General features: G+C 37.3%; 1 protein-coding gene across 1 annotated transcript in view; it reads right to left on the bottom strand.

Moving 5' to 3' along the window:
- MYRFL (myelin regulatory factor like) overlaps nt 1–23,555 on the bottom strand; it is a 33,265-nt gene extending 9,710 nt beyond the window's left edge. Inside the window, exons 1-18 of the mRNA XM_066183239.1 lie at nt 23,353–23,555; nt 20,348–20,415; nt 19,995–20,253; nt 19,114–19,205; nt 16,987–17,134; nt 13,636–13,831; nt 13,099–13,175; nt 11,700–11,810; nt 11,055–11,145; nt 8,342–8,542; nt 7,855–7,963; nt 7,299–7,408; nt 3,741–3,904; nt 3,090–3,153; nt 2,264–2,349; nt 1,416–1,486; nt 1,257–1,304; nt 990–1,154 (exon numbers count right to left, since the gene is read on the bottom strand). Of these exons, the coding sequence (XP_066039336.1) occupies nt 990–1,154; nt 1,257–1,304; nt 1,416–1,486; nt 2,264–2,349; nt 3,090–3,153; nt 3,741–3,904; nt 7,299–7,408; nt 7,855–7,963; nt 8,342–8,542; nt 11,055–11,145; nt 11,700–11,810; nt 13,099–13,175; nt 13,636–13,831; nt 16,987–17,134; nt 19,114–19,205; nt 19,995–20,253; nt 20,348–20,415; nt 23,353–23,555 (2,263 nt within the window). The remainder of the gene's footprint in view (nt 1–989; nt 1,155–1,256; nt 1,305–1,415; nt 1,487–2,263; nt 2,350–3,089; nt 3,154–3,740; nt 3,905–7,298; nt 7,409–7,854; nt 7,964–8,341; nt 8,543–11,054; nt 11,146–11,699; nt 11,811–13,098; nt 13,176–13,635; nt 13,832–16,986; nt 17,135–19,113; nt 19,206–19,994; nt 20,254–20,347; nt 20,416–23,352) is intronic.
- Nucleotides 23,556–23,780: the final 225 nt, after the last annotated feature.

The following is a 23,780-nucleotide window of genomic DNA, read 5'->3' as shown; positions in this document are numbered from 1 at the left end:
CACTGCATTGAGCTCTATCTGCCATAGGGCTTACTGCAGCACTGATCACAATAATCCCAAGGACCACTCACATACAGCTTGTCTGCAGAGTAAAGAATGGCCAGTGGGTGAGTCTCAGCAGAAACAGCTCATGCTGAGAGTGTCACAGCAATTGGTAATGCCTGCCCTGGCAGACATTTGTACTTCAGAGGCTGAACTGCATCCATCCCCAGTTTCACTTCACTTTGTAGATTGTGCTGCAAGAATTGTTCCCAAGGCCAAGATAGGAAGAGTACGAATGCTGGTTTAGTAATATTAACACTTGCTTCCAGACCCTGGAAGTGTTAAGGGCTGGGAAAGAGGAATACTTATGCATACCTTTATGCATTAACCCTTTCTTATAAATATTATAAAAGTTGTAAACAACGCATCTTCTCATACACTACACATATAACATCTGTCAGACAATATCAGTAAAAGAATTCATTCCAGCAAAAGTATTTTATTTTATAGAGCTCTGCCTTCAAATAATGCTACTCAAAACCCCTGCCTTAACAATCAGAGTTTTAAGTGGCATTTGGCATTCTGTCTCTGCCCATAGAAAAAATGTAACACCACCATATTGTGACACAATTCAGTTTTTGGGGGGTTTTTACATCTGTCAACTCATTCTCTGCTACTCCTAATCAACTTCCATCCAACTGTAGCCAAAGGTTAATTAAGGGGATAAGTGACTTTTCAGTTCACATGAAATAATTTACCAAGAATGGCCAGGAAGAACAGTGACACCTGACAAAATATCTTAGGGCCCCAAATTCTTAAGGGTAACCGGGCCAGATTTTTCAAAAACATATTGACTGTAGTGATGATTAGTTACATCAAAATTTTTTAAATCCTCTGGGCTAAGCTCTTTTGTAAAAAGCTAACTACCTTTAAAGATTCTTGTCCCTTCCCCCACACTTCCCATGCAGTCTCTGCTCAAATTATAAATAACTAAATTTTCAACTTACGTTTTTCTTTAGCATTGTTTTTTTCATAACTTAGAGATTTGACTTTTGGTTGATGAATTGGACAACAATAGACCTTGTCACAAGGCAAAATGTCACAGAAATTCACTTCAGGGATCCTGCTGACAGGCTGTGTGCTCTGAGAAATTGTGCTTTCCCTCTGCAATGCTAAGGAAAAAAAAAAACCCAAAATATAATTCTCACAAACGCTGTGTACTGGCATTTTATAATAGCCCATTATGTGTATGCAGACCAGCAGAGACACAATACCTGCTGTGGTGGTAGAGGGAGAGACTGGAACAGAAGTTGAGGTACTGCCGATGAAGAAAAACAATTCATTAAGAAATGGACATTAGAGTTGAGGACCAAAGCAAATTGACCCAGTCTATTACTAATTTGAATTCACTAATGGTATTTTAACTACTTGCCTGTAAACTGGATGTTTTTCAAAACGGCTGTCGTGAATGCTAAGTAAATATAGACTCCATATTGTCAAAGCACTGTAGAAAGAGAATTGTTCTGTAGATTTACATCCATCTTTTATGCAAAACAATATGAAGAATACCTTGACAGCATTGTGTCAAAATGCAGTCATGCAAGTGTTAACTATCTGTTCACTTTCCCTCTAGAGGGAAAAATTTCAGCTGAATTTAATGGGGTTTGGATCAGATACTTGTATACAGTATTGTGTTTATATGCTTGTAGTCAACACAAAATAAGGCCGGTTTCCAACCTAATAGAATTACACCACCAGTTCAAAATACTCAGGTCACAAAGAGATTGCAAGCCACAGGTTTTTGGACTGGAGACAGAAAATGGCAAATCTCAGAAATCCAGAGCCTCCTTTCCTTTTTACAAGTCCAATGTCACAAGTTAAATTTTCAGTCACATAATTGCCCACCACAGAGGGATTCAGTTCAGCTTCATTTCACACAACAGAATGACTCTGTACATCCGAAATCGTACTTAGGCACAGAATGGTTATACAAAACATGCAGAGTCCAGTTTTGCCCCTGTAGTACAAGCCACTGAGGTACAGTCAAACTGCACCATACATGGTGACATGGAGAGAGATCAGCTGTGTGTCCATCACGAGTACCTTACTTCTATACAGTGGTTTCAACTTTTCAGTATTACCAGGGATATTCATTGTTAATTTTAATACATTGTGTTCTTTGAGTAGGAAGGGAAAAGAAGAAGAAAAAGTGCTATATTCTTTCAGAAAAGTAGAAAGGGGAAAGGAGAAACAAGTCAAGTTGTTGTTAATCAATTGTTACCATAGTGCCATAATAGCAATCAAAGCTATTATAGTCACCCGGAAAATCTTCACGGAGCAAGATTCTTTGGTCTTTGACAAACAAACCTAGGGTAAGAAAAGTTTGGTTAATTCAAGTGGCTCATATCTAAGCAACTACTAGTAGATTAAGAAATGCTACTAGTAGATTAAGAAATGCTAAAGTCACTAGGTTGACTTTACATCACCCTTGTTTCTTTCATGGTCGCCCTTATACAGGGTCAACATCTACAGAGGAAAACTTTAGTAATTAAAAGGTCCCTAAGACTGTGAGTGCACTGTGCATTTGCTGATAGTGTGGGGGCACAAACATTACAGAGGAAGAACGGATAGATAAAAATAAGAGCTCCTTGTCCTTTCTTCCTGCCATTTTTCATACTTTTGAAGTATTTCAAAATGAAATTAAGAACTCAGTAAATGTCCAGAACTAAAAGCTCAGCAATTTTTAGTATATGCTCGGACTCTTTAAAGCAGGACTGGTATAAATACAGAAGAAAGGCACTTTCCAAACAAGCAGGATAATCTTAAATGACGGGGCATTTGACTGTCATTACGGTACAAAGCATATGTGACCTATTATTTTCTCTTTTGGCGCTGGCAAAAGCAAGGTAGGCAAATGAGCATTGGTTCACTTTAAGGAACAGGGCTTGGCAGCCTAGGAAGACTGTCTTGAAAAAGGTCAATATATATTTCCTCACTCATATGATCCCTTTGAAAAGAGGTATCCACTTCCTATACCACGATATGGGTAAGAGAAAGTGAGAGCAAATCACAGTGATTGACTTCAACAAGGATTTAATTTCACTCACCTTCCTGGATTTTAGTGGGACTGATTTTATTGATGGCAAGAGACTATTAGCTCGACTATACCTGCTGAAAGAGACAAGATCTCTTTTACATTCAAATGCTTCAGCAACTAATTAAGGAAGAAAAGACATTTTTAATGTGGTAATGTCACTTGCTTTTGCAATTTTAACATTTACAAAGAGAAAGACAGAAGTGTCAGCAGATTCATTTTCAAGGACAAAGGTCTCCAGTTAACTCATTCCAGTGAATGGTCTTAAATACTACATTTGATTTCGAAAAAAACTTGGGAAAATGGCTTAGAAGCAGGCAATGTTCATCACTTCCACTTAAGCACCAATGAAGATCCTTTCTTGAAGAAGTTCTGTAGATTTGCCTTAGAAGCAATTTCCAAGTTCCAGAGCTGCAACTGGACATAATCTACCCTTTATGCAACAGAAGCAATCACAAAAATTACTGCAATTTAACAGCCATTTCAAACATTTATTTAGTCAGTGACTGAAAAAAATACGGGAAATTTGAGGGGTTTTGCACAACTTAAATACTGGAAAATAGCTGAACTCAACTGTCAAGCAAAATCAGTTTTTATTTCTATCACAGAGATCAGTTTAACAATTTGTGTGACAACTATTAGAGAACATCCCAGACAGAGGTACCTGACTTTGCTCTCTTCACTGACTGTTGACTTTAAACTGTTCATCCGTTTCAGCCTGGCCAGCTTCCGGTTCCACTGTTCCAATTCTTCTATTCTAACTTCAAGATTGTTTGTTAGTTTACAAAGCTGCTTTACAGCACCAACATTCTCCATAAAGATCTGATCCTGAGAGGAAAGCAATGACAAAAGTAGGTACATAGTAGATACATAGTATATTTGTCAATCAGATATAAAAAGCAGAAATAAGTGCAGAATTCACTTATATAAATACAAGTTCTCTCACTGGAGATGCCATGCACGTGTGACCAGAAAATCCTTTTGCAAGACATTTAATTTGGAGTAAATGGAAAATGAGGACTTGCAGAACAAACTGAAGAGGCTAAAAGGCTTTTTACACCAAGAATTTAAACTGTATTTTACCTTCATACTGTGTTGAAACCTTAACACCGTTCCAACCGGCATCTACTACTTGATTTTCAGTGCTGCAGCTGAACATAGATTTTAGAATCCCTTAGCAAAATGCACATCCAACCATCTCCCTCCAGGCATTAGGCAGGCTCAGACAAACCACAGTTTCTATCCATGTTGTACACATAACGTTAATCACACAGAGATAAGTGAAACAGATTAAAAACCAAACCAGAAGTCAAGCTGTGATTGTATAATATTTTGCTCCTCTCTTCAGTCTCTCCAGTCTCTTTCAGGAGTCTTTGTAGGTTCTAATAACACAATCATCTCTGCAACCAAAACAGTTCAGACACCCTCCATTTACTCCTCGATATTTTACCCAGAAAAAGCCTCCTACTCTCCTATCCCTGCTCATCATCTAGGTATCTATCTGCTGCTGGAGAATCCCTCAGTATAACCATCCAGGTAAGTAACCATCCAAGTAAGTATTTTATCCATTTCTGAGTCAAAAAAGGCTACTGATCCACTGCAGGAGCATAGAGGAAGAGTACTTTCTTTGCTGTGTTTGAAAGAATGGCTTTCTCATACTAATTACTGCAGTTAATGTTGCTGAGTGTTCCAGTCTAGTCAAGTTATGCAAAAGTAAGGTAAAAGCAGTTTTGCCTTTCACACTGTAAAAACCATGCACACCTTTCTTTTAAAGGTGACTGCATTCCACAAAACCAGACAGCATTTCATGTAACCAGAATCAGAGCACATTATCAGCAGCAAGTCACAGGCTTCCCAACTGCCAGAATACCAATAGCCCATTTAAATAAAATGTGTCTTGTACCTAAAATTCCTCTAAGTGAAATCACTTATATGGACACTTGCCCTCATATCAATGATATGCAGCAGCTGCCCTTTCCATTGTCTTCAAATCAAGCATGATTTGCTTCTAGGTGGCTTCAACTAGCTGAGAAAATTGCTCTTCTTGCAAATAGAAGGAATACTCTATTTGAGGGAAAAATCTAATCAGAGTTTTACTGCCCCTCTAGTGACAAAGTACTGAGCACAGTACAGCTGAGAAGAAAAGATTCTGTCTCAAAAAAACAAATTGCACATAGTTGAGACATTTCTCTAGAAAGTAGCAGAGCCTGGTTCAAATGTGTAATGCAATCAATTAATTTTACAGAGTTCAACAGCTCCAAAATGAAAAAGAGATGCAACACCAGCCAACACCCTACTTATCTGGAAATAAACATGGAATATGAGATAAAGTTCAAGGTCTCATCACCTGCCAAACTGAAAGAAAAAATATGAAGCACTGTTCTTTACTATTGAAGATGCTGGAAACTCCAGAAATTTAAATCAGATGCTCCACCTGAACAAGATAAGTTCCAAATTTCTGAATTCAATATACATCTTAAACTGTTAGACACACATCTCTCCCAATCCTGTCACCGCAAAGGTCATGGAACTGACATTCATATCCTCAGTCACAAGTGTTAGGAGAAAGAGGAGAAAGCACAGACTTATCTGACCATTTTAAAGCACCAAAGTGCCTGTGAAGTAACCCCAGATCCAGATCTAGACAAGTAGTCAAGAAAATGCTAAGCAGCAAATAAGCCATTGCTATAACAATCCACTCCTGCTTAGGCCACATACACAGTAGAATCACACCCTCCAGGGATGAACAGAAAGTAGGCATTTTGCATTTGTAGGTCACATCCCTGGGAGACATCCTGGCAAGCACTCTCCAGAGACTCAAGGTACAGAGAAGAAAGGGAATGATGGGCCCAAACAGCAATGCTGTGAGGCACTGTTAGAGATGGTATTTTGTGGGATATTTCAACAAGGAAGAGATATGAATCAAAACCTTGATTCTCCAACCTCAACTTCTGTGAGGCGAAAAACCCAACTGCCCCAAAGAAATTTTGGAGGCATTCAAAAATGCAAACAATGCTACTGTTGTCATACAATATAGGAAGGCCTAAAGGGCAAAACTAACCTGGAGTCACCTACCACCATAGCTCTTCTACTAGCATGTAGAAATCAGGTACAGGCTGACCAAATAGAGCAAATTTTCTAAAAGTCTCCTTTTCAACAGTATCTCCAGAAGTGCTTTTTCCACAGCTTTATTCAAGGTATCTAATTCATAGTTCTTTTGTATGGAATACAACCTAGAAGATTTAACCTATGAATTTAAATTATTTCTAGCCTATCAAAAGATATAAGTGAAATATAATATTTTTGTAGATATTTTATCCAAGTTTGGTGGTGTAAATGTGTTTTCTATAGAATAATAAAAGAATGCAGTATGATAATGAATGCAGGATTGTATTCATTATATCATCCAGACAAGATAAGGTCACCTTCCTCTAAAACCTCCCTCTTCTTATTATCAGCTGCAAATGGGAAAAACCTGGGAAGTGGTCTTTGGCATGCAGTGAACCAGCACTCAGCAGAGGGGCTGCTTTGAGAAAAGAGCTGTCTGCAGCCTTGTGTGACTGGACTCTGTGACTGACAGTCCCTTGCAGTCATATTTCTACAGGAAAAGGAGGAGAAGCGAGCACAGGACAATACCTCCGCAGTGTTTTCAACCTATGAGCATGGTAAATATTTTGTGTGCCATTTCATATCATATGATTTTGAACCTATAGAAGCATTTCAGATACCCCCCAAAAAAAAAAAAAAAAAAAAAAGCCCCTACACACAGAGGGGGGCTTGGATTTGGTATGTAGAGGTTATACCAGGATTAGAGTAAGTTTTTATTTAACAAATTGAATGCCATCATTGCTTAATTCACTTGTGGAACACTTAATAAACTGAAACACTTAAACAGAAAATAATGTTTTGGAGTACCACTTGTTGAACCAATGCTATGAAATCACTATCCACTTTTTTTCAGAAAAGTTAGGGCTTTTTCTTTTTACCTGTATGTTTATGTAGTAGTGTAATCAGTTTTTAATCTAGATACTTCTTTTCATTAAAAGATTCAGCCCTTCACTAACAGCTGGTGGTTCAGTTTTCCTCAACGATTCACCAAATGCCATTTCTGTAACACATGTTGGGGGCTACAGCATTCTCTGGGGCACAGCGTGTGTTCATAGCTCCCCACATGAAAGAACAGTCTAGATACACACCCCCACTTTCTCCTTCAAGATCATACCTTGTCAACCATGAGGAAGTTTTCTATTTTCTCTCCATCATTACAAGCAACATCTCCAACTTCTCTAACAGCTTCAGGTAAAAGCCTCTTCACTTCCTGGGCTATTATTCCTGTTCAGGAGGTAACAAAAACTACTGTCAGAAAACACACTAGCATACCTGCTGACCATTCTAAAAACTACAGGCAAAGCAAAAAATGATCTAGAATTTATCTGTGGTGGGAAAATCCAGGATTTCAGGGTTTTTTCTCCATTTCACAAAGAAACCTTTAGAATTTTTTTCTCTGCAGAAAGAACAAAATTGTTTGTAAGGACATATTTCGTCCTCCTTAAACTTCTGGAAAATAAGCTTCTCATCTTTAAAAACTGAAAGAGAAGATGTAAAATTACAAACAATACCTAATTTTGGCATTTTTATACCGCAAGAGATACACAGCAAAGTGTGCAATTGCAGTAACCAAAAAAATGAGGATGAAATAGCAGGATACTAAAAGACACTATAGTACAATAAATATCAGTAGATGTTAATGAAAAATGGGAAGAGAGCTGAGTTTATACCTGTTTCATGGGTATCTTTTATTCCCATAACAGATGCAAATTCAGGCTTGTAGTCATATTCCACCAGCCTCATTTGTGTTATTCTTCTCAGCTGCTCATTTGTATCAACCTAGTTGGAAAAATACCAAGATTTATATTTTGAAACACTAAGCATGGCACCTAGGACACAATTGAGAGAGCAACTAGCCTGACAAAGTCATTTGGCCAATCATCACATTGAAAAATAAGGACAATATTCCCATTCCCCACTACTAGAGTGCTATTTGTATTGCCCAGTTACCCTTCTGTTTGACAACTCCCGGCTTCTACAGGGACCCTTCTCCAAAGTCTGTAGGTGACAGTTCTACAGAGCACAGTGGCACATCTGGTTTCTTTAAGCCAGCTTTTCAGCACAGTCAGGATATAGGAGCTGCATCATGTGTGAGAACAATGATCCACACGTGCCGTGGTGCAAACATAAGTGCCCTAAATACTGCAGGGCCCTCACCTCCCGGATATTCTGTTTCGCTCGGCTGTCAGATGGGTGCATGACTCTGCCCATAACTTTGGCGTTTCCGCAGACAACCAGAGCTTCGTCTGGTGCATCTGTGTTAATTCCTACTCGACCATGATAGGCTATCGTCTCTGGAACATGCCCTCGCTGCCACAGCACATCACTGTCATTCTCAAACTGCCCTGGGTTAGATGCCTGGAAGAAAATTTTTTTTGCTTAAAGACACAGTGTAGCATAGATGAACTATTGTTTATTCTGTTAGAAATTTGGGGAAAATGACAAGCCAAATCTTAAATATTGAAATTGTATTCAAAAGCTTTTTTAGCACACTAACAGAAAAAAACAGAATGGAGTTACTTCTAAGTGTTTCTGCTCACACAGCACAGACCTCATGCTTTTTTCCCTTGAATTCTACTTTACTAGCACCTTAAGCTAAATTGACAATGTCCAAAGCTTTTCAAATTTTAACTTTGACATTATACCACATAACCATTCTTTATCTACCACTAAATTTTAGCTGAGACTGGAAATCAGAAAAGAGAAAGAAAGGCAGAGATTAAACACATGTGATTCATAAAATCCTCTGTAATATTTAAAATCAACTGATATTGAAAATTTCATGTTAAGGAAACAGGGTCTTTTAAAGAACATCTCTAAACCAACAGAATGTCTATAACAAGAAAAGGTATTTGATTTCAGTAGTTAATTTTGGGTTGTTTTGCGGTTTAACTTGAGTTCAGGCCAAATCACAAACATGATAAAAAGAAGCCAGTCTTTCACAAGGCTTTGCCAGCCACAAGGCCTGGCACTGTGTACTCACCACTGTTTGTCACAATTAGAGCATGATCTGATATGCCTGACAAGCACCACTCAGCTGGTAGCTTTGTTGTGTTGGAGTGTATAAAGGGACAGATGATGAGCTGCTTTTTCTCGCAGTGCATTTGCATGGCTTTGCCACTTTAAGGTAGCCAGTGGCTGACTCGCTTTACCCTGCCACTGAAGCCCTGTTAGACAGCTCCAAAATTACTTTTTTTTCCTTCTGTCTTTCCTGTTGGTATTTTCACCACTTGATGAGCCTCTTGATCTTTCTGCCTTACTGCCTTCTTTTTCCTTTGTCTGAAATAGTGGCCAGGTTTGAAAAATTCATTCCATGAATTCCTGTTCAAAAACTGTCTCACATGCATTGAAGGAACCCTCTTCAGTGAAATTTTAAAGGAATTTGAAATACAGTATTAAAAATCGTGGGAAAATGTAAATTTCTAAATCTTAAATAAAAAAATATATTTTGTAAAGTAACAAGTATGATACAAATGTGAAAATTCAATAGGTTGCCCAAATTATTAATGATGTGACATCTATAACACTGCCAGATCCAGAAAGAAAAAATGAGATGAAAACAGGATTGTGGAAATAACGGACAAATAAAGGAGAATGACTATACAACATATGTAGGAATGATGCAAACACTGCTTCAGCATCCTGAAGCAAAAAAACCACAGCAGCAGCCAGGATGATAAAACTTCTCAGCAGGGCAGAAAACTACTGAACTCCACACATTGCTTTCAAAGCCTTTTTACAGCTCCACCCAGAAACAAGCTCTGCGCCATAATGCTCCCCAAAAACCTAACTTTAACTATAGAAAGAGGGTTTATGGCACAAGAGGATGCTCAGATGAAAAAGGAGTCAGGAGTAAAACCATCTAAAGGCCCCCATCTTCCTTTGGAAACCCCTGAGCAACACCTCGCTTGCTGGAGGTTTGCCCTTTTGCTCCCTCCAAACCCAAATGCTAAACCAGACCATAGTCATAAGCCTAGGCAGATGATGGGCTGCCAAAAAAAAAAAATAAAAAACCACCGATGCAAGCAATGCAACCCATCTTTCTAAGCCCTAAACATAAAATTCACCCTAGAAATAACTAGAACTCCAGTTAATGCCCAGTTCAAACATCAACCACCATCTACTGATCACAAGAAAAAGGGACCAGGACTGAAAGCTTTCAGCAGCCCCGACCTTCCCTTGGCAGTCCCCTTTCTATCCCACTCATTCTGGGGCTCTGTGTTTTCTCTCTCCTAACCCTAATTCTCCATAGCTCTTGTTAACACTCCAGATCTGGGTTTTTTTCTCTTCTCTGAGTCTAACTGTAGGCTAAAGCTGAGTACTAAAAGAAAAATGTTCTGTGAACCAGGCAACTGCAAGTAACAATTAAGGGAAAAAGAGATTATTCTTCCTTTTGTTAATTTAAGACCTATTGAATTGAGAGGTGGGACACTCCGGAAACACACTGGAAAAGCGAAGCTATGGGTCTTAAACTTCCTAGCGCTGCTTGACCTTCTTTCCTTACCTTTTTTTCCTTCTCATCCTCCTTATAAAATGAAGACTCTAACTAATGAAAGCTTTTACAAAATTCCTGGCCAGTGAAGTAAACTGTTTCACTGCAAATACAAAAAAAAGTCTGGAAAAATCAATATATTTTGCATAGGAACTCATAACAACCGTTCTTTTTAAACCCTTCCATAGCGCTACTTACAACATCTTTAATTTCTGATAATTAAAAGGTAACATACTCATACAGCATGCAACTGTACACTTTTTTCCTCAATCTTTTGGACTCAGTGGTAATTTTTATCCCCAAGAATCATGACCCCTCAATCTCCTGTATCAAAACAGTAAATACTTTTACATGAAAGCAATACAAATTTATACCTACCCTCACAATGATCTTTTCGGAGACATTTGCAGATAGTAAGTAGAACTGGTCCTGGGAGACAGCATACAGTCCAACTACCAGCATGAAGTATCTAATTTGAAATTGATTTAATCAAGACAATAATTGAAGTAATTCTTTCTCACAAAAAAAAAGAAGTTTTAAATACAGCTGTTATTATTGATATGTAAAAAGACAGACAATGTTTTTTAAATGTATTCTTACAACATCCCTTCTCTCTTAAGAAGTATGCTCTTAGAAACCTCACAATCACCGCAAATTAGCAAAGAATACCAGAATTTTCACAAATTTAAGTAATAAAGCCTCAAAGATGAAAACCTTTCCTGCCTCAGAAGAAAATGACCATTATTTGGATTTGGATTTTTTTGCTTCCTGATTTTGTCAGACATTATTCTAGCTGTGATTTCCTGAAACTATCTCTAACAATGAGGATGAAGTTTGGGGTGTTTTATCCTCCTATCATTCTGTGACTGTAGAGAAAGACTTTTAAGCACATACCAAGTATTACTGAATTCAAAAAAACCCACAGATTTGATAGCAGAGATTTTTCACAAACATTGGCTCCATTCTGAAGTAGACCGTCTCTTTTCTACTTCTAACACATAGGCCAACTAGCTACAGCAATACCTCTGATCAGGATTAGGTTTCCCCTTTTTTCTCATATTATTTGCTGTTGTTTCACTGAAATGCAGCCGTCCCAGAGTTACTTTAGTTATCTGGTCCCCTGGCAGATCAACTCTAAAATAGAAAAGGAAACAAGATCAGGGAAGTAAGTCTTTGGAGATCAATCTGCTCAAACCAGGTATCCGCAAACTCATTAAAACAGTTCTGAGAAAAACTGACGAATCAATAAAACAGAGGAACCCCAGTAAAAAATGCAGTAACCCTGGTTTCTAAAAATGTATTAAAAACAGTGACTACACCAAGTAGATAAACAGGATAAAGCGCCAGCAGTAGGAAACTGTTCTTAGTAATGAGAGTCTTATGTTTCTTGGTCTGTTTGTACACAGTCTTGAATACAATAAAACTGCATGTGTTCCACATGATGGCTATTTGCTGCTTGACAGGATTAATGACTGCTTGCTTATTATTGGGCCTGAATTTCCACAGCAAAATTAACAGATCTCACTGCTTCTCCTTCTTTTCATCTGCACCTAATTTACATGTCTGGAAGCACACGGTAGACACCTATGTTTCAAATACAGAGTGGTAGTCCTCCAGTAAGTGATAAATAATAAAAATAAAGAGTTTGTGTAGAAAAAATTACTGTCCACCAAATAGTCAAACATAAAATAATTTACATACACACAGAAGATATTCGTCAGTACACAAAAGGAAGAAAAATGTATTGAGAGAGACAATTCAGTGAAAATCAAGGTCTTCTTCCAAGTTCAAAGTTCAGTTTAGGTGATATTATAGTGCAGCCTTTATCCCAGCACTGTCCTGTCTAACCTAACGCTCTCTTCTCTCTTTGTATTATAAAGCTCATTTAATTATTTATGGAGAACACAGCAGCTCCAACAGAGGAAACTTATGCCAGAAGAATAAACATTGATTCTGGCAGGGAGTTTAAATGCTCAAGAATGGCAGAGCTCCAGAAAGATGCTGCATGTGTGTTCCTAGCAGAGGCACTCCCCCTTAAAAGCACTGTACGTGCATCTCATGCCCATATAGTACAGGAACATTCTGACTTTTTTAAGATTGGAAATGCATCTGCCTTACAGCTCTAAGCAGTGGAAAAGAGTGTTTCTAGCTGAATATAAGTATTTTGGATAGACATACTTAACACATCTGTAAAGCTGTTGAAAATTTTCTTTAATGAAGTGTGATCAGGTATATGTTGCTACTGTGATTCTGTGTGCAGCCACAATGAAATCTGGATAAAAATCAGAAAACTAGCTTAGAGCTACCCTAAGATTTCAAGAAACAACTACTTCATATTTCAAACCAATCACACATATTGAAACAAAATGGAATAATTTTCTCAAAAAGAAACAAAATGAAATAATTTTCTCAAAAATCTTACTTAACAGGATGAAAAGTATTTTTTCTTCTATCTGGTTGAGACTGTTCAATAGCAATTGTTTGATTTGGAGCTTCCACCTATAAAATAAAAATAATCTTCAAAATTGACAAGAATATTAAATTTTCAAACACATAAAAATTGAAATAGACATTAATAGGCAAGCTGTGCCTAAAACAGTGAAAATGCACTCATTTCTAATGGAATGACACAGAAATTAATAGAGGAACTGACTCCTGATCAATTGATAATTGACATCTAATCTGAAGACCCAAGTCTTTTTGCAGATGTAATTTGAAAGAGGGGAAAAAAAACCAAAGGAAAGTAAGTGCATTCATTTACAAAAGAAAAGATGCTTTCTGAATCCAGCCTGTTATTGGTTCATTCCATGCCCAAGCATAAGTACAGATATTTAACATGAGAACAGAACCTACATAAGGTAGTTACTTGTTCTTGGTCAAAAAGTTACTAAGAGTTCCATTATTTACCTCATTACATGGACAATTAAAAGCAATTATCTCAAAGAGGAGACACACTTGCCTTAATTCCATAAGCTTTCAAGTAAAACTTTTCTACTGGTTTCCTCCCCTGCTGAGTTTTGACATATTTTGGATGTCCAGTGATTCTAATATGAACTGTGATTTGGAAATGATTCTTCTTTTGGCACACAAAGGCATCATCTGCTGTTGAAAAATTAAATCCTTTATCTGTGACAATGTGATATCCTACAGCAGGTCTACGAAAACAAGGAGAAGGAATAGCAACTTTAAGTACTGACATACTTGAGTGACATCTTGATCTCCTATTTTTTTTTTAACATGGTCCAAAAATCCATCTGATTTTTTTGTGACAAAACTGGACTAAAAATACATCATTACAACCACAAGTTCTACCAGCATTTTCTTCTTAGACTGTCAAAGGTGTAAAAATGAAAACACATATAAAATGTTCTCTAATTCTAGTATGAAAACAAAACGTTTGGAAACCAGAGGTTGAGAGGTTTACATAATCCTCACTTACAACTCTGATATAAAGGAACCCTGTGCACCTAAGAGCACAAACCAACCTTTCAGTGTATTCAATCATTCATTATAACACTGCTACTAACAGCAGTCTGCAACTAGTGCTGCAGACAACAATGAGCTAATGAGACAGCAAGACTCCCCACTTTGTTCACAAATTCCCACAGCAAGTGCCTCTGCAGAAGCTACTGGGATTCCAATAAGGCTTTACTTAAGCTAAAAGAAAAGCTGTCGGTACCAACTCTCCAACCCGACTATAAGTTGTCCATCCTATTCTGGCTAAAGCAACTCTATTTTATTTCTTCAAAGGGCAATTTGCCACCCAAAGAGCAAGAGTATTCTGTCTCTATGATTCACAGTAAACAAGGAAAGGCATCAAATGATCTTTCCATTAGAGACAGTGAACTCACTATCCCAACAATGTTTCCAGTCCTCTGATTTAAGCAATGGATAATTCTGAAATAACAGAATTACATGGCAAGGTTCGCTTACACAGACATTAGCTTTTCTTGTTAATGAAGCTTTGATAATGATAGTCTTGTATGATGCTACTGAGAACCTCTCATTAACACAATTACTGCAGATGGATTTTCATTACTCCTCAATTATTAGTTGGAAAAATCAAAATGTACAGATTTCATAGGAAATATACAGACTTTATTATTGTTTTATAAATTTTGATCAGAAGTCCCCTTTTAAACAACTGTTGATTACTTGGGACAGGGAGAAAAAGGGAAAACTACTTTGTAACTACTTCAAAACTACTAAGTCATGTGTTACTTCATATTTAAAATTATAATGAAGGTTCTACCATCTCCTCAAACCATCATTACTAAAGAAGTAAAACTTACTCAGTTTTTTCCTACAATGGGTATTTTTTTTATTTATATAGGAAATTAGTGTATTTCATAGTAGGGAAACCAGTAGTTTTTCATATTTAGGTGTTGGCAAGTTCATTGGCTGATATTCTTAATGCAATTTCAGACTATTTGCCAACACACAGGCAAGCAGCTTGAGAAGCAAAATTAAGAATGTTCATGTCTCCAAGTGTTTGGAACAATGGCTCCCAAAGAAAAATTTCATAATTTTCTGGGTATGTAATTTACAGTAAATAAAAGCAAACATATAATTTTTGTTCTTGGTGCACAAAAAATGATGACTCTTACCAAGAGGTACAGCAAAATTTGGAGTAACTTTTAGGTAGCAACAGATATCTCTGTCCTACAAACATCCCTACTAGAAATATGCTTCAAATTCCTCTTTCTATTCAGAATTTAAGTCTTCAGAGATCTTTGGGACAGAGCACCACCAATATCAGACAAGGACCAAGAATGTGCCAAGCAGACATAACAAAGGGCAGAATTAATGGTAAACTTTTCTAATGAATCTACCCCACCTAACAGCATTTTTGTTGTGAAAATAAAATAGCTAAGACATTCAAGTACTGTATGAATCAAATGGAAAATAATAATTAACCCGAGAAACAGCCCTCAAATGGGTGCAGCAATTTGTAGGTATGGGATCAATCCATCTACACTAAGTAATGACAAGCATGTGAGTGTTTTGAGGCCAAGAGAATACAGGATCACTACTCAGAAAATCTGTGTAATTACAGTGCATCTTGGAATAACAGCACTGCTATTGACCTCATTTAAAAATAATACTGACTTCGTCTGCAAGTAACACCTCAATCCCCTCCCACAGTAATGGCAACCGAGGGTGTATTGGGATACTTTGTTTTTCAGCTTCACATAGTCTTTGTTCACAAAAAAATGTGTCTGGAACCTTAATTTTAGCTGTATGGGAAGCAACAAGTAACTGGGTAGGGGCAGGAGAGCAATCTCCCACCATCAGCACACAGCCCTCCTGTAAGTTATTGAAAGTGCAACAGGAGTTGGAAGCCACTTCCATTTAGAGTGAATACTCATATCACAAATTCAGCCGGAAGTTTCTGGGTCCATCCAGCTCCCAAGGAGTGTAAAAGTCTGCTCTCTTGTCATGTCAATCAATACCTGAGGAGAAGGGTTGTGTGGAACACAATAAGATGTGTAATGCCCCTTTCCCCTGTGGGCAAACAGGGAACATCAGTCTCCAGCTATGACACTGATATGCACCCAGCTCCCAGGAGACGTTTTGGCAGGTTGGGCAAGAGGAGCATTAAAATTTACTGTGCTTTGTAAGTCCCATATAGACAGTGACAAATGTTTTGCATCAGTCTGGAAGAACTCACCAGATGCTGTAGAAAAGGGTGAATTTGTTAAAAGAGTTCATATGCTAAATATTAGAATGGAGAAAATCATGGGATGTAAAGTGAACTTGGAATGATCTTTTCTAGATCATGTGGTCCAAACAAAATTATGTACAGTTTGATTAACACAGGAAAACTCTAAATCTTTGATTAAACAGTTGCATGTCACACACACATGTCTATAATTATTAAGACTTAAGTTGTATGAGCCCAGAAGTAACACTAGTAACTTCTTATGTTTTCCTTTCATGTTTTAGACCACTAGAGGGAAAGGTGCCATATGCTTAGTAATTACTTGCCCCAATGCATTTGACAAAATAAACAAAAGTTTACCAGGTATCTTAACTTACTTTTGTTTTGCCCCTAAATTCCTGAAGGGAAATCAGAAAACCTGGCATTAATTTCAACCAGAGTTTCAAGTTCATCTTCTCTGATACACCTGCAAGTTCATATTTCATCATACCCGTTATACTTCCCTCTCTGTTCTTATTTCCAAAAAGAACAAGGGATGCCAAATAAATCGTTTATTCCTACAAAACTACAACAGATAAAAAAGGGGGAAAAAAAAACCAAAAAAACAGAAGAAACCAATTTTTTTCAAGTGCAAACATCAGTGCTTACAATTTTTCATAATTAGAGTCAAATAAGCTGTTCCACTGAGAAGTTTGATATGGTTGCCATGTAAGAGCTTGACAGCATTTTTCCAAAACTGCATTCTGTCCATCACTGTCATATTCTTGCACTTCAGCAGCACAGTCTTTTACAGTTGCTGTAGAGAGATAATGATAATTCCATAATTTCTTTTGGCACTAGCCAAAAAATCCTGCATAGACATTTTTATAAATATATTAATATAAATGCACATACATATAAATCACACATGCATTGCATACATATTTAAATATGATTATCCTTTGCAGTTATTCCACAAGATTGTGGTATATTCTCTTTCTCTAGAAATTAGAATTTTCAGCTTTCCTGATTTGCAAAATAGTACACAAGTGGAACTTCCTATTTTTTATTCTCTCCAAAAGGATGAACAGTTTCCTGGGGGAATGGGTGGCTAAAGAAGGAAAGCTAAGAATTCTACTGTACATCTGCAACACTTCAAGACGCAATTAATTAAAATAATTGCATTTGTTTCCCATTCCCTCTACTACAGGTTTGAATTGAAGAATATACTACAGGAGGCACACTTTCCTAATAGCAAGCACATTCACCACTACCTCTGGTCGACCTCCTTACTGCTTTCTGCCTATACATTAGAGAATTCTTTGACAGACAGGGTCAACCCCAATCCTCTGAGATATATATTTTATGAAGACAGAGGAGAATGTGATAAGAGAGATAGATAAATAGAGTGCAGTAAGGATAGGAGAAAATACGTTATGGAGCATATAACTAAGATCCATCCACAGCCAGTGACAGCACAGTAAGACAGAGCCTTCAGAATCACTTCAGGCCCAAGCTTCATTTGCAAGTCCCCACTTCTGACATACAGCAGAGTAAAGATGGATAAATAGACAGATCTATAGATAGATAGACAAATAGATAAAAAAAACCACAGTAAAGAAATTCACACCTCACTTCTAAATTATCCCCATGCCATTTTCATACATGTCTCTTTTTCCAATGCACGTGTCAGTGAGATTTTATTAAGAGTGACACCAAAATAAAGCTTGTTTCAAAGCTATATCTTTCAGTATTAAAAACAGCAATAGCAATTTCAGATACAGAAGTGTCTGCTTGTCTTCTTACAGCAGTGGTTGACTTAGAGGACTAGTCACAATCAAGAAACACTGATTAAACAAAAGATATCAAAGGAAAAGTAACTTACTAAATCTGGTTGCTATACATTACAAGTGTTCTAAAAGATTGATTTAATGCAGACAAATAACTTACTCTGAAGAAATAACAAGCAACTCAGATTTTTCACTAACAGACATGGGTAAAATTCCTCAGGTCAACTAGTCATTATGAACTGTTCATTCAGAGAGAGCTTCACACTTCACAGAAGCTGATTCATGTCTCTACATGCCTGATAAGGTTTTTTGTATCAATTGGTATAAGCTTATTATTTTTATCTTGATAAAACAATGAACCAAAGCAATATGGGGAAGTGTGGGAAAGAACATACAGCTTTTACCAAGCTTGCTTATGCATAGACTTGGTAGAAAAAAAGCAGAGTGGAGGAGATCATGGGAAATGGCAGTCTCTTTGCTCATCCACCCTATTAATTCCCTGTTCAGCTGACCCAAAATGGTTTCTTTTCCCAGTCAAGTTAGTGCCAAGCAAAGTAAGCAAAATATATTATCATCACTGTAGTGGAGGTTCACATATGGAAAACTGCAGAATATTCTATCCAGAAAAGCCTCAGGAAACATGAACCTCTAACACTCTTCTCTCTTTGCCAAATATAAATAAATCCTGGTTTTACAAAAAGGTAAATTCCTTCAAACTGGGTAGTGGACTACAGACCACTAATACCATTACCTTTTCTGAGCCAGCAGGAGCTGTGCTTCTCAAGTATTCATTTGGCTGTGGCATAAAACATTAAATTTCCTCTTCACACACTTGCTCACCTGTAGTGGTGTGTTTTGGAGTTTTGCCAGTTTTCTATATGCATCTGTTTGTTTTATACTGTTTCACAGTGGTTCTTCTCATGTACCCCATGCTTTACCCCATTATGGTTTACCCTGGTTATTGTTATTAATCAATCATCATTTAGCACCGAACCATTGCACTCACCTTGTCTGGAATCCTGAGACTGCACTGGAGAATCAATCCCATCTCCTAATAACTGGGAGAGCTTCCTTTTTTTGCTTGATGCTGCAGAAATACTTTTGTAAAGACACATGTTGCATTACTCATTTATAAGTTTAAATATAGATATTTCAGAATCATTGCAAAAGAACACCCAGGTACCTCTTATCTCATTTTAACTGCACTGTCATCCAAATTCTGATTTGCTGAGGGAGGAGATTGTTGGTGGGTTTTTAAAATTGACTTATCCAATTTTTTCCTTCCAAAACGTTTTTTATATGTCACGTGAATAAATAAGTTGATCCCTTTTAAAAATTTAGACAGTGCATAAGTGGCAGGAGTTTAGTTTCCTGACATTTGCATTAAAATCACAGTTTTTATCTTGAATAATTTTGCTTTTTACCAGTTAATGTTAAAATACCAGAACATTTTAAATAATTGAGCATCCAGAACACATTGGTGGATTAATATGGCAGATAGAATATGATTACTACTTCACTTGCTTACATTCACTTGCATACATATGACAATTCCTTTTCTCTTATGTCATTTACTAAGATCCTCATGCATAAACCTCTACAGCAGGTATTGAAAAACACCTCAATATTTTAATAATCCAGTTATGAAAAACCCGTTGATTTCTCATTAGCCTTCTTTTGTTTTAAAAATTGAAATGCATTCCTACTTCCAATCTAAACCTCAATCAAGATGTTTTAAAGAGACCTCAACCACAAGTGTCTCAAAAATGTCTAAACACTGCCATCCTGTGGAAAATCCTACACCTACAGGGATTTACAACCAGTCTTAAACCAGTTCTACTGTTTTTTGCCTCTCTCACCCTTTGCATAAAAAGCTTTATCATTTACCCAGAAATCTGAGATGTATTAGGCTGGAAGTACGAATAATTAAAACCCAAACAGCCGGAGGATGTAGAATGATTCCATGGAGTCACAGTGTTTTCTGTCTTCGGGCAGCAGCCTTGGGAGATGGTGCAAGGATACCCCGTGGCACTGGGGTCAGAGGAAGTCTCCATGAACCTGCAGGGAAGCTTGCTGGGTGCCACAACAGATGGGTGTGGGAGTGGAGGCTGCAGCCCACTGGGCCACAGAGCATCACACCATGGGGCTGAAGGAAATAAACAGATAAGAAAATAAAAAACAGGAAGAGGAGCTAGTGATCTTCCTACAAGCTTGGGAGAGGCCAAATTCAGGTCACCTACTTTGTAGCTGTGGTGGGGAACATGGTTCTGATCCAGAGTCTGGTGGGGAGTCTGGCAACTGGCTTTGCCTAGAGATAAAAAAGAGATTTTAATTTCTACTGGAGCAAGACATGGAGGACAACAACAACCAATGCTGAAAGCAAGTGAAGAGGGACCACCACCAGGCTACTGACAAGGGTCTTCAGGAAGCATTGCCAACCATGTTTGCCAACCCTTCTCACAGGAGCAATGTCATCTACGCTTCATCAGACCATCTCCTGTGGTCCTCTGCCTCTCTGCCATGCAGGAAGGCTCAGTCCCCATCCCTTCTTACCCAAATCTCCCCTTCACAACCTGATGACTTCAATCCTCCTTCCCATAAGTGGTTCTTCAGTTACCTCCAGGCACACCAGTGACTCTCAACATACAGTGCTCACAAGGGATTTAAGCCTAAAGTTTAAAGATCTGTGACATCTTCATCTGTTGCAAGGAAGAGAAAATCCTATGCCATCTTACTGCCATTTAAAGGAGCTACAGAGGATTCCTTTGTTACATTTGGAACATGTAGATGGAGGTTCAAGAAATGGATTCTCAATCCTTTCAGGTGTTCCTATGAATTGTCAGCTCAAACACCGCTCTGAAGCCCAATCTGAAACACAAGTCTTAAGATGCATGTCACAGTAAACATGCTGCAGCAGAGGAAGGATGACAGAAAACTAATGAGACACCCCTCCTTTACCAAAGCTGAGCATTCTCACAGAAGCTGAATAAAATAAAATTCTTTATAGAGACACCCTCATATGCATAGAATATTTGTTCACACTCACACAGCAAATATTTCCAAGTATCAATGGAAAATTTTCACTCTATTTTTTTCATTTCAGGTTTTGTATTTCTGAGCTTGGATAGCATTAAAGAGAGCAGTTTCATTTTTGGTTACTTTTGACATGTGCTTGTGCATCTCTTAATGGTATTGCTGCTGGTCTTCTAACATGTCACATCCACAACCCTGCATTTTGGGTTAGCTTCAACCACATGGCTCTTCTTTAAAAATAAATTTTAAAACTCTGCTTTAGAATGTTCTTTAATTTCTTTCAAAATAGATTCTCTGATGCTTTTAAATACCATGACTACACTCTAAACCTTGTTTTCAGCTTCAAATAGTTAGTAAATATTTCTTTTTTTTTTTCCTGTGGGATATTTGATCCATATATACTGAATTCCAATTGAGCTTTGTAAAATTTTTTAAGATACATACATAAAAGTCTTAAACATTCCTTCTGCACATTCAGTTCATATTCTAGCTTCAAATATTGCCTTGGGTACTCGATTTCTGCTTTAATGTAGATTATTTCAGTAAAACAGAGTGACAGACACTCTCTAGGAGAGAGTATTTATGAAGTACAGAGGTAGTAGGGCTATATCTTCAAGTTAGAACTTCACTGAAACTGATACTGTGCTTTTTGAAGGAAAGGAAAATAATCTGTAGTTTAAATGATTCTACATTGCAAACAAGTATATCAATGAAATGCCTACTTAGCAAAAGACATGGCAACCTTTCTCTCCTTTCACTGATAATGTGGAAGGTACTTCTGTGGGAGAAGATGAGGAAATCACATGGTGCTTCACATGATGTAAGAGAAGAATAAATGTAATGCTGATAGCCTTTCTGATACAAGATGATCTTTAATGGAAATTTCAAGGTACACCCAAGACCTTGGTGGCAACAGCATCCTTTTCATTGCATATGACACTATAGAGTTCTGCTTTTTATATGTATATATGGAGGTTTTTAATATTTTTCTCCTTTGACATATTTTGACATGTTCCTTTATGAGATTCTATTCTGTTTAGGCACAAATTTTCTGCACTACAAATAAATGCTTAATAATTTGACCTGTACAGACCTAATGATTCAGTAAATGTTCTTAGTCCCATAAATAACAAAATAGGACTGTAGTATTAGTGCAAAATCCTGTTCAGCCTCCAAACCCACAATGGTTTTACAAATGGTTTTCTTGCATGTAAGTACTTCGTAGCACTATAACTATAGTATCTAACTCACTTAAGCTACATAATAGCATATATATACACATTTACATTTTTTGCTATATTTTGTGTTTAAAAGCAAAATAATAACTTTATAAAGTTTTCATACAGGAGCTCAATAATCTTGTTAACCTAAAACACATTTAGTCACTAAAAATAAAGGTTATGGATATTTATATACAACATCCTCTTTATTCTTCTTTACTTTTATAGTATGGACAAAGGGAATCAATTCATTATTCATGATTTAGAGCAGGTAGAAGCCTATTTGGCCCACTTTAAGTAAACATATGCTGCTGAATCTGTCTAGAATGAAAAATTCCATGTTTAATTATTTTTAAAACACCCCTTCTTGCTCTGCTTCTTGGCAAGTGCGAGTGTCAGCCTATTAGTAGTATTTTGCCTTGAACAACATTCATCTGTCAGTTGTCTAGATGAAATATTTGGGGTTTAGGTCTTTGATAGATCTATACTACATAATTTTCCACACTTGACCATAGGCCTTCGCACTATGCATCCTTTGATAGTTTTAAAGTTAATCTCAAAAGAGACTGATGGACAGTTTCTGTTCTGAACTAAGTATTAGGGTGAAAACAATAGCTCTGCTTCCTTCAAACTAGGATTATTCTCTCAATTTATTATACAGTAGTCTCACTTTTATCACTTATACTGTACATAAACAGTAAATTAGCACTTAAAGGAATGTTAAAGTAACAGCTCTGCATTTAATGTCACAATTAGCTCAACAGTTGTGAATCAACTCAGACTTCATTATCATTCCTTCTGTTGAACAAGAAGACAACCATATTTCCATTACTGGCTGTAGTTCGTTTTTTCTACATCTTCCTATGCAGCTTCAAGAAAGAACGCCAAGAGAGCCACAATCCTCTTGCAACTCAGATTTTATCATGGCACTAATTAAAACAATTCAAAAGCAGTGGCTAAGGACAAGAAGTACATGTTGCTCTAATACTTACAAAGTTCCAAACTCTATGTCACTACTAATGAATTCTTCCAAGAGGCTTGTATCCATCATGGGATTTTCCAAGGCTCCATGGACATCTTGCCCTAAGGTTAAAAGTAAAAAAGACAGAAATTCACAGGGAATTGTCAGTGTTTCAGAATAAGTGATGCTGCTGATGATCCTACACAAAGGAAAAATAAATCTGTCCTGTCTCATGTGTAACAAAAGGGTTACACTTCTGGTTTAGTCACTCTGGGAAAAAGGACGATGAGAAATGCAGAGTAGTTAACAATGTGCAGGGGCACTGCAGATGATAGTGCAGCACTGGGCAAACACCACTCTATGCATGGCATTAAGGCTTCAGGCAATTACTACAGCAGGAGGATGAAGGACCTCAGTCTGCAACTGAGAAAATGGGTTCTGGAGATAACTTCCTAATCT

The sequence above is a fragment of the Chamaea fasciata genome, unplaced genomic scaffold (assembly GCF_029207755.1).
Source record: "Chamaea fasciata isolate MVZ Bird 193981 ecotype frontalis unplaced genomic scaffold, bChaFas1.0.hap1 SCAF_5, whole genome shotgun sequence".
Classification (NCBI taxonomy): Eukaryota; Metazoa; Chordata; class Aves; order Passeriformes; family Sylviidae; genus Chamaea; species Chamaea fasciata.
The sequence above is the reverse complement of the archived record's forward strand: the minus strand, read 5'-3'. Positions and strand labels throughout refer to the sequence as shown.